The following is a 12,157-nucleotide window of genomic DNA, read 5'->3' on the forward strand; positions in this document are numbered from 1 at the left end:
CCTCAGATGCTTGTTCTGTATATGCATAAATCCTATATAAGAGAAAGTATCTTTGTCATGACTGGTGTAGACATGAGCTAATTTTAACATTCTATTTCTAAACAGTGAAAAAGAGTAAATATGAGATCCCAAAAGTTTTGCTTTGATTAAATGAAAAAGTTTTGTGTCTATTATGCTTGGATATGTGAAATGTTCAAAAAGTGTTCAGTATTTAGTTTTGATATGATGTGTCATATGAAATCTTGGCATGAACTTCTGATTTTGTATCTGAATATGATCTGGTTTCGATGATGCTATGTTCTGTTTCTGTTAAGGCCCAACCACGGGTATAATGGTGGTTTATAACCCTATCTCGGGGTGAAACATGGTATACGGCTCAGCCACGTGTATAATGATGGTTTATAATCCTACTACGGGAGTGAAATATGGTATACGGTCCAGCCACGAGTATTGTGGGGGTTTATAACCCTACCACGGGGGTGAAACATCGTATATGACTCAGCCACGAGTATAATGGTGGTTTATAACCCTACCACGGGGTCAAACATGGTATTTGTCCCAAAGTGATACTCTGATATGCTACGAAGATGAGGTTTCAATCTGTGATATGCCAAGGGATATTTTTGAAATAAGAAAGTTCTGTTTTTTTATGAAAGCTTCGCTTTGCCTTTTTGATAATGTGTTTCAGTTTGTGCATTTCTGAAAGTAAATATGTAGTTTCTGTTTTCTGAAAGTAAATATTTTGTTATGCATACCGAACTTTATAAATGATTATGTTTGCATACTAGTATATGTTCTTTGCTTACTGAGTTGTTGATAACTCATCCCTTAATCTTCATAATATTTTTCAGATGACATTGATGGTTCAGTTGAAGATCAGTATTAGAGTTTGTGGGTAAGATTAGCTGTGGATAGTAATTGGGTACCTTGTGGTACTAGTGCTATTGGTGCATTTATTTATTTAGTAGGTTCATTTCAATATGTTTAGACGGTTTATGGAGACTTATGTCAATTCTATTTTTATTCTATTTTGTTAATTGAGACATGAAGAGAAGTTGATATTTTATTTGGGTTGTTGTATTAAGGATCTGATATGTGAGTACGTGTGGTTTATTAATTTGAAGTATGTACGTTTGATTTGGAGTTTTGAAAGTATATATTCTTGGATTTGGAAATATATTGGTATTGTTGGAGTTGATTATCAGGTGTCAGGAGTTAACTCCCTGGACCTCCGGGGTGGTAGTTAACTCCTTAGACCTCCGGGGTCGGGGCATTATAAACAATCCCTAATGAATCAAACAATTACTAAAATATATGGAAAGTGGTCCCCAAATGTGATGTAGTGGGTGGGAATGAATGATTGAGTATTGGGTTGGGAAAATATGTTTGGAAAAATGAAGATCTTGGAAATATGTTGGTGTTGGGAAAGCACTTGCTGGTTTTCATGGTGGTCCTCACAATTGATTGCTCTGAACTCCACTAGGAGTTGTCTAAGACTCTAAATACTTTTTAATGCACACTTGATCAATTTAGAATTTTTGACGCTTGAAATGTTGCCTCATAGTTAAAATTAATTGGTGTTAGGAAACATATACTCATATTTTTTATAGTATTTGATTATGACTCGCCTAAATACTCATAATTTGGAAAAATCAATCATATCAAGTAAATTTCGGAAACTTAGCATGATTATAGTTTTAAACACAAAAAATATAAAAGATATACTCATTGTTGGTTCTTGACTTGATCCCCCTTTTTTTTTTTTATCATTATGTAGGAGTATATAAATGTCTAGTTGTCAATCAAATAGTGCTACATCTACGACACTTACTCCTGCTAGATCAGAGGATCCAGCATGGGCTCATGCATGCGTAGTGCCAGGGGAAAGAAATAGTACTTAATGTGTCTATTGTAGCAAAACAATTAGAGGTGGTGGAGTCACAAGGTTGAAGTATCATCTAGGTGAGATTTCAGGTGATGTAGAAGTATATAAAAAGGTCCTTGATGATATAAAATGGCAAATGAAAGAGTTGGTCAATGAAATGAAAAAAAAAAAACAAAGAGAAGAAAAGAAAAATAAACTTAGATATTGGAAGCCCTGTAGATTTACCATATGATGATATTGATGTTAATGCTCATGATGATAACGAGGGACACATTCATGCTTCAAAAGGGAAGGGGAATGAGAAAGGAGGTGGAAAGTCAATGACGGTATTTAATAGCTTTTTCGCTCCAAGAACAACTCCTGGGTCTCAATCTTCTATTAAGAGTACTATGCGTTCAAATGAGATGATTAACAAAGCAAAAGATGTCTATAGCAAATTGGTGGTATAATGCTAATTTACCTTTCAATGCATCTCAATCCAAGTTTTATCAATCGACTATAGATGCCATAGCTGCCATCGGGCCAGAATTCAAGGGTCCTTCTTTACATGAGTTGAGAGGAAATATGTTGAAGAATTCTGTGACTGAGGTTTAGAATTATCTCTTAGATATTAAAACATGTTGGGGGGAGAGTGGTTGTTCACTAATGGCAGATGGTTCAACAAGCCAGAGGCAACAACCAATAATTAACTTTTTAGTTTATTGCGCAAAAGGTACAATGTTTTTGAAGTCTATTGATACATCGAGCCTTAGAAAAGATTCTGAAACATTATTTAACATTTTTGATGAAGTTGTTCAAGAATTTGGGTTTGAGAATATTGTACAATTCATAACAGACAATGGTGCAAGTTATAAAGTTGCAGGAAAAAAGTTACAACAGAAATATGGCTCTTTCTTTTGTTCCCCTTATGCAGCTCATTGTCTAGATTTGATGTTAGAGAATTTTTGTGATCTCAGGTATTTTCCTATTATTGATGAAACTATAAAGAAGGCAAGGAAGATAACAAAATTCATTTATAACCATGCTTGGATTTTGGCTTTGATGAGAAAAGATTTCACCAAAGGTCATGATTTATATCGCCTTGTAGTCACAAGGTTTGCTACAAATTTTTTAAGTATCCAATGCTTACTTTTGTTTAAGAAAGAGCTTAGACAAATGTTTACTTGTGATAAGTGGGTTGTATCAAGTTATTCTAAAAGCAACGTACGGAATGAGATAGTCGGGATTCTTCTAGAAGATAGAGAGTTTTGGGCTTAATGTCAGTTTATTGTAAAAATTGGCAAACCTTTGGTTAAAGTACTACAACTTGTCGATGGGGAAGAGAAGTCTGGAATGGATTACTTGTATGATACAATGGACAAAGCCAAAGAGAATATAAAAGTAAGATTGAAGAACAAAGTTACTGCATATATGCTGTTCATCAGGATCATTGATGCTAGGTGGGATAAGTAGTTTCATAGTCCATTACATGCAGTAAGTTGTTTTCTTAACCCTGAAATTTACTTTAACCCTTATTTTATTTTAAAAATAAAAATGATATTTCAAGTGGGTTTATGAATTGCATTATAAAGTTGGAACTTGATTATGATAAACAAGACGAGATCATTCAACAACTTGAATTGTATAAGAATGCAAACGGTGATTTTGGACAATTTTTAGCAATTTGTCAGCGTGAAAAAATTAGTCTAGGTAACCTCAATATCCTTTGTTAAATAGTGTGAGTCTATATTTTATTTCTTTTATTTAGTTTAAGTAATAATTTATAATTGCACTTTTGCTATAGTTGCATGGTGGACTAATTTTGAAAATGAGGTTCCAACTCTTCAAAAGCTTGTAGTTCGCATACTAAGTCAATGTTGTAGTGCAATTGGCTGTGAAAGAAATTAAAGCACATTTGAGTTTATTCAATCGAAGAAGAGGAATAGATTAGAGCATAAACGTTTGAATGATCTAGTATTTGTTCGTTATAACTTGAAGTTGCGCGAGAGGTAAAAATTTTCAAAAGTAATGTTTTTTACTGTTGAAAAATATGTTAAATTTTCACTTATATGTGACTTTTATTTTGGCAGAAACATAAAAAGGATAAAAGATGCTCTAGATCCAATCAACCTTGAGAATATTAACTTGATGGAGGAATTGGTAGGTGAAGAATCAGAGCTTATTGATGGAGAAGACTTTAATTGAGGAAGTATTGAGGAGCCATTAATCTCACTAAATTTGGAAGGCGGTGATAATGTTGGTCTTGATGTTAATGATGATGGTGGTGACATTCAAGAAAATATTTTGAGTAACATTTCAAATATTGATTCTTATTGTCTTATTGATGAAGATAAATGATTATTTCTTTTAACAATTGGATTGAGAACTTGTGATTTTTTATTGAGTTTTATAAATATGTGTGTTTAAGACTTGTATTGACTATTGAAAAGTATTATTAAGTTTATCAAGTATGTATGCTTTTAAGATTTGTATTGATTTTATTTTAAAATATAGTTATTATATATATAATTTATTTATATAAGGTCTATTCCAAAACGGTAACCAAAATGTATCCGTTTTAGTGTATTAACGGAAACGGATTTCAAAATTTTGGTCGATAGCCCCGTGGGCGGTCTGATTTGGGCCGAATGTGTGCTAACCCGTCATTGCCTTTGAAAGGCCCAAACAAATGACGCCGCACTTGCAGCCCGTTATTTCTCATGTGCCTCACGCTTTTTCCTCACCGCTTTCAGCTGTGTGTGTGTGAGTGAGTGAGTGAGAGAGAGAGAGAGAGAGAGCGAGCGAGCCAGAGCTGAAAAAGTTTGCCAAAAGAGCTTCCAATGGCGGCGGCGGCAAGGAGCGGTTTGCTCAAGCACCTGAGAGTACGCGTTCAGGCCGTGCCCCGAAACCCTAGTTACACGCTCTCCTTCAGCGTAATACGACACCGTTTCTTCTCGGAAGAGGTTAGGGGCTCCTTCCTCGACAAATCTGAGGTCGCAGATCGGGTCATCTCCGTCGTCAAGAACTTTCAGAAAGTCGATCCTTCCAAGGTATTATCCCTTTACTTCCAAGTATTTTGATTTTTTGCTACTACGGTATAATGCGTTACTTCCTGGATAAACTAGGATGTAACGATTTGTTGCTTCCAATTTTTTGAGTCGTTACTTCCAAGGTAACAATTACTACATACAAGTTAAACCCAATTTTTTTGTTTATTTATCAATGATAAAGAAAACCTGACTTGCCGTAGGCTTTTTGGGTTTTTGAGACTAAACATCCGTTTGGATGTTTAGATGAAATGAGATGAGAAATTTATTAATAATAGTGAAATAATTTGTGAATAGTAATGAAATGGTTTAAGTTAAGATGTTTTATAAGGTTTTGAAAATGAGAAAGAAAAAATTGAATAAAAATATTAAAAAATTAAAATATTGTTAGAATATATTTTGTTTTAGAATTTGAAAAAGTTGAATTGTTTTTTGTATTTTGTTTAGAAGTTTGAAAAAGTTGTAATGATTAAGTAGTGATTAGATGAAAAAGTTGAGGATTTGAAATTGAAAAGTATTTCTGTTTGTGATGATTGGATGTTGAGATAAGACCAGACCATCTTGCAATCCAAACGGGCCCTAAAGATATGAGGCAAGTTGTGAATCTTTCATTTTATTACTTACGATGTATAAAATTTTCCAAGATAAGGTCTAGATTTTGTATTACCTATGTTTGGTTGTTGAGAATAATGAAGAAAAGCCCATGAGAATAATTTTTAATAATTGGTTGTTATTTTCAATTCAATAAGTGTTTTATTCTTCATAGGTCATTCGAGTTGCATATCGGTTAGAAGAAAAAAATAAAATTGGATCTTACAAAAGTTTCGCTGGTCTGATGTTTTTAATTAATAAGATAAATTTATTTAATGAGCAAAAAAAAAAACACTGTCCAAGCACACTGGGAATATTAATCAGATCCAGCTAACTAGAAAAAGTGAATTTATCAAGAAAATTTTGGAAACTAAAGCTAAAGAAAAATTAGTAGGCTGCCATCCAATGTTATAGCATGTAAGAAAAGAACGCATTGCGTTCCTCCATTATCATTTCTCTGTCTTCAAAGCTCCAACCAATTGGAATCATTCTCTACATAAGCCAACTGTGATTGGTCTCAAGTTTATCTGTCCAGCATGCTAATAAATTTGCCACTCATATAGGCATCACCCAATCAAGCCCAAAGAGACCCAAAACTACTTGCTTCAAAGTGCTCACTGGCAGTACAAAGTGATTCATAGATATCCCATCCCATCCTACTATGCTTATTTTCCATGTTAGGTCTTTATCTTTTATGTCATAATAGTTTTGGCAAAAGTACACTTAAGCGTAAAAGTGAAAAGTGCCAAGTTTGAAGAGCTCAATACCAATAGCAAAGTGCATTTGGACACTTTTGATCTTAAAGCTCAAAATTCACACTTTTGTAGATTTTTTGGAATAAATATATAAATCTCATTTTTAACTATTACGTTTTCTTTGGACCATTAATTTAAATGAAGTAGATAAGAAAGATAAGGGTTACAAATCTTATGATGAAAATGAAAATGGTTCTATTAAAGTGGTGGCGTTTGTTTGAGCGGCACTAGATTAGGAGGAGAAGATAGGATTCAATGGAGCATAACGAAGAGAGGAATGTTACAATTGAAGTCCTTTTATAATGCTTTAGAGCTGCACTCAAGAAGATCCTTATGTAGGACAACCTTAGAAAGTGGCAAGTCATGATGGTAGAATGGTGTTGCATATGTAAGAGGAATGGGGAATCAAGGGATCATTTGAAACACATGTGACGTAGCTAGCACATTATGGCAAACTTTTTCTAGCTTTTCAAGTTTTTTGAATTGATGTTGTCCTTTTTATTCTGAATTATGGTTCTCTTGTATACTAATTAAAATATAGATGGCTAATTTGGGTGGTGCCTAGAAAGGTGGTAGATCTTTTATCATGTTGAGAGTGTGGTTTGAGAGCTAGCATAGTGAGACCTTGTGGAACATGATCCTGATTTGCTTGATGTGTCATATATGGAGCGATGTGGCATGTATGGAGGGAGATAAGCAACCACAAATTTGATGACACCACAAGGAACACTGAAGATCTCAAGGCTCGCTCGTTCAGCTCTCTAAACCATTTAAGCTTATTTATGTACTCTAGCCTCACATAACAGGATTTTTATGCTGTTTTCTTTTTCTCTCATCGGATGTTTTGTTGTGTATTCAATTGAGCCTCTTTTTCATTGATTGATCATCAATAGAACTCATAAAGATGATTATTATAATTTTTTTTATTGGCACCGGGTATTCGTAACAAAGTTCAAACTAATTCCAATGGTGCACAGGCTCTTGACAAGGAGTTTTCCGCAAGTCTACCTTGGGTAATTTAAGTAGAAATTCCCCTAGTTCAATGGCCCATTGAAATTGTTTGCACTCAAGAGTTCAAATCTTAGACCAGGAGGGAGCATACCACCAAGACCAAGATTCTTATCACTTGAGCCAACCCCTAGGGGTTAAAGATGATTAAATAATTCAATGGTATTGTATGTGCAATCGGAGTAGAGAAAGCATTGATCATCTCCTACTTCACCATGAGGTGTCTAGGGAGTTATGGGTATCGGTCTTGTCTTTGTTTTTTTTTAGGTTTGAGTGGGTTATTCCCCAACCCATTGGGAATTGGGAGAGTGTTGGTAAAAGTGAGCTTTAAGTGCAAGGTGCTAAGGCCAAAGAGTTTTGCTTACCAAAAGCGAAGAGCACTTCTGGAAATGTTTTAAAAAAATTAAAAATTATCATATAGAGACCTAGAAAATGATGGAAACAAATATTCTTAAGTATTTTGTTGATATTGAAGATCATTTATATACAATAGCACCCCATCTTGTTTTGTTGAGGAGTTTGCTTGTCTACTATAGCAACTGGAAAAGTGTATGGTAATTGAGGAAATCCTTTAAAGTATAACTTGTAAAAAACAAATGCAGTTTGTGGATTTGGTGTTTAATAAAATGGTTTTAAAGCTTTTTTTTTTCTTATGCAAAAACTAAGGTGGTATTAGTGTTTGGTAAGAGAATTTTTTTTTTTTTTCGTTATCAAGAACACAAAACTATTCTAGAGATGGGTTGCTAAATCTGTTTTACTTGTTTGTTTGTTTTTAATAATGTTAAGACTTGATGTCATTTAGTTTATTCTGCTGCTTGATTTGATAGTTTTCCTTATTTGGCAGGTCACACCAAATGCCAATTTTCAGAATGATCTCGGGTTAGATAGTTTAGATGCAGTGGAGATCGTGATGGCACTTGAAGAAGAGTTTGGATTTGAGATCCCGGATAATGAAGCGGACAAGATTAACTCCATCAATCTTGCTGTTGAATTCATTGCTTCCCACCCTCAAGCAAAGTAGAGGGAGACTCTGAATTCTCCACATAATTTCATATGCTTGATGTGAGGAATTACCTATTTTGAAATGCTACTCGGTTTTAAGCTCTTTTGAACCAACCCTGTTTAAGGGGTATTCTTTAGGCATGTGACAACTTCAATCTTGTTGAAATAAATGTGATGTAGTTAACTGTTTGTTCATTCCAAGGGCTTGGAAATTGTTATGTATCTGAAATGCCTCTTGCATGCATTTACATTTACCTCCATAGAAGATTTAATGCTTTGGCTAAAGGAATGAGATAAGTGCACCAGATTTTTTATAGAGTGACCAACTCTCATAGAAGATTTAATGCTATTGAGGTACTGTATTCGGAAGGTAATATTCTTACGGACAGATATGATATTAAGGAACACATTGTGCAGTTTTTTGACAATCTACTTATAGAGCAATTCCCTTGGAGGCCTAAGGTAATCGTGTGCTAATTGGTTAGAGAGGATGTTTGAAGAGGAAGAGGTATATAATGTGTTGAAAGGTATGGAAGGTGATAAAGGTCCGATGGTTTTTCAATGGCTTTTTTTTTTTTCAAATTTGTTGGGACATTATTAAGGAGAATGTTATGAAGGTTTTTGTCGAATTTCACTCACATATAAAATTTGAGAAAAGTCTTGTGAAGAAGGCTGAGTTGTTGGAGGTGAAAGATTTTCACCCCATTTGTCTTGTGAGTGGAGTCTACAAGTTTATATCCAAAGTTTTTGCCAATTGTACAATCGTATGAGCACAGTCATGTACAATATTATTTTGAAGCCACAAAATACTTTTGTTAAGGAGAGATAGATTTTGGACTTGATACTTATTACAAATGAATGTTTGGATAGTAGAATTAGATCCGACATCTTAGGTGTCTTTGGGGAGAGGTCGTGCAATTGGATGAAGCATTGCATCAATACCGCTAGATTCTCAGTGCTGGTCAATGACACTCCTGAGGGTTTTTTCAACAGCTCTTATGGTTTGAGACAAGGAAATCCTCTATCTACTTTTCTCTTTTGTTTTAATAATGGATGTTTTGAATAGAATGTTGAAGGCATCGGTGAATGGATCTTTCTTGTCTAGCTTTTCAGTGGGTGGTACATCATTTGGGAGCGTCAATGTATCTCATCTTCTCTTCATTGACTATTGTAATTTTTTGTGAGCCGGATCCTAACCATATTCGATCATTGGGAGCTCTCTTACTTTGTTTTGAAGTTGTTTCCAACCTTTAGGTGAATTTATCCAAGTCTGAATTGGTACCAATTGGCTTGGTTAGTTGGCTTGGTTAATTCTATTAGAGACTTGGCTAACATCTTGGATTGTAAGGTTTGTTCTTTGCCTTTGAAGTACCTTGGTCTTCCATTAGAGCCCTCATAAATCCTAGTCAATATGGGATGGTGTAACACCCCGTTCTCATAAGATAGAGATGTTACTAACATTCATAACATAATGCCTGGTAAAGAGATTCATATCCTGAAATACCTCATTTATTGAAAAGCATTAAAATGTTAAAACTGTTGTGAACATAATTGTCTCGAAAACTGAACGTAAAGTAATAGAACATAAACTAATCCTATGAATGACGTAAAAGAGATCTAATTCTTGTGTGAATATCACTTATTCCTTCCTAATTCTTTGTACTAAATCTACTTTTGGTCATCCAGCTTTGCATCGTCATAAACATCATCTGTAAAAATTAGACATGAAAGAAAACAGGAAGATAAACAAAAATTAGTCGAATACTGAGTAAATAACACATCATACTGTAAAACATAATCTGGCCTAGCATGGATTTAGTTTCTGAAGACTCTTAACAAAATACATATAGCATCATAAATTCCCAATCATACACGTAATATAACTTTCTGAACAACTTCACATATATATATATATATATATATATATATATATATCGTCACATATTCACATAGCACATATATATTCGTCATCATGAGCGGAAGCATACATAATCAGGGCAAACATATAACGTGAATGCATAATAACTTGTTTATCTTGTCTTAACATGGAGTGAAACACGCTTGAGTCCTTGTTTCACTTAACTAAGTAATATGGAGTGAAACACGCTTGAGTCTGTGTTTCTCTTAACTGAGTAACATGGAGTGAAACAAGCTTGAGTCCGTGTTTTGCTTAACTAAAATACATGGAGTGAAACACGCTTGAGTCCGTGTTTCACTTAACTTGTGGTTAACCACGCTTGAATCCGTGGCACTGTAACATTTCTTATCTTTCTTAATGCATGAGAATTTATTAGGCTTCGTGAACATTTCTAACATAGCATATTCTTGTACATGACATAGCATAACATGAAATATTCTTGTACATGTCATATCATTACATGACATATTCTTGTACATGGCATAACATAGTATGGCATATTCTTGTACATGGTATAGCATGACATATCATAACATAGCATTTTCTTATACATGGCATAGCATAACATGACATGACATAACATGCTCTGAACGTTTTATGAAATTCCATGGCATACATGATCTAAGTATTACATGAACATGGCATACATGATCTAAGTACTATATGAACATGGCATACATAATCTATGTATTATATGGACATGGCTTGTATAATCTGACTATTCCATTACATGACATACTTGACTTGAATTACTACATGAACATCTCATGGCTTTCATATGATTTTAGTAACATTCAATCAATTGAACAACAAATTCATTCAAGCATAATCTCATATTTCATCAAAGATCGTAAGAGGAATCTAACCTTGACTTGCCTCTTAGCGTAGCGTAGTCAACCATCATAAGCATATCATATTTTCATACATAACAATAATATTCACAGTATGCATACATTTATATGATCATACTATTTACCTCTTAGCGTTGCTTCTTGACTTCCAAGTGATAGCGCGTTACCAATACGAGGTACACGACGTTACTAATCTTCTAGGAAAAAGTGTCCTAACATCTTTCCCACTTGAGCTACTTTAAATCTAATAAAATATCCAATTATATACTGAATTCATTGATTAATCTCACTATTTTATGGCTACTAAAACAATAATATCATATCTAGTCCTTTAAATATAAAATAGTAGAAAATATCTACATATTATGTATTTTATAAAATAACAATGTAATGATTTTGCAACCCAGGTTTAATAATACTGTAGACCCACATTAGAAAACAGTCTTTTTAAATATTATACCAGTTTCTGTAAGATTGGGTCCAACTTAAAACATGGCCCATGTAGAAATAGGTCCTCTTCGAGTTTATAAGGCTCTTGGCCAAAAGGCTTAAGGCTCGTGGCCCACTCTAACATCAGTAACGTAAAAGCCCCAAGGGCTGAGAAAGAAAAGCTCCTGAGAGGAGCATCATGCGACGGAAGGCAACTAATCAAGGGGAAAAGTAAACTGTTGCGCTGGGACTCTGGGTGACTGGAAGTGACCCGCGGCGCAACTGAGGGAGTCCCGATGGTGGTGCGACATCGAGAGAGAGAGAGAGAGAGAGAGAAATGAAAACTTAAAATATTGAGAGGGAGGAAGGTGGCGTGCGGTGGCAAGGCTTACCTGAGGGAGTGGGTGCAACGAAAATAGATTGGCTGGCATTTTCTGTGGTGGTGTGGCAGGTGGTCCGTCGAGATGGCTGTTGGTTGCTGGGAGGGATGCTGCGTGGTGCTTGCGGGTGAGTTTCTTTCTCTACGTGAAAGAGTCTTTTCTCTAGGGATTTTTGTGTGTACACTTCGGAGGCCTTCTAGGTTTCTTATAGGCGACGGAGGGAAACAACGTACATCTTTAGGAGATTGTTTATAATTCGAAATTGCCTAAACTGTAGGAATATTTTCCTACGAGGGATCATATTCTAAGAGG

The 12,157-nt window shown here is 34.8% G+C and overlaps 1 protein-coding gene across 1 annotated transcript; it reads left to right on the plus strand.

Moving 5' to 3' along the window:
- Nucleotides 1–4,580: 4,580 nt before the first annotated feature.
- LOC121245219 (acyl carrier protein 2, mitochondrial-like) lies at nucleotides 4,581–8,489 on the plus strand. Its single transcript, XM_041143494.1, has 2 exons — nucleotides 4,581–4,914; nucleotides 8,110–8,489. The coding sequence occupies exons 1-2, from the start codon at nucleotides 4,705–4,707 to the stop codon at nucleotides 8,284–8,286; spliced, it is 387 nt and encodes a 128-aa protein (XP_040999428.1). The 5' UTR covers nucleotides 4,581–4,704; the 3' UTR covers nucleotides 8,287–8,489.
- The last annotated feature ends 3,668 nt before the right edge of the window (nucleotides 8,490–12,157 follow it).

This window comes from Juglans microcarpa x Juglans regia, unplaced genomic scaffold, assembly GCF_004785595.1.
Source record: "Juglans microcarpa x Juglans regia isolate MS1-56 unplaced genomic scaffold, Jm3101_v1.0 JmScfU0001, whole genome shotgun sequence".
NCBI lineage: Eukaryota > Viridiplantae > Streptophyta > Magnoliopsida > Fagales > Juglandaceae > Juglans > Juglans microcarpa x Juglans regia.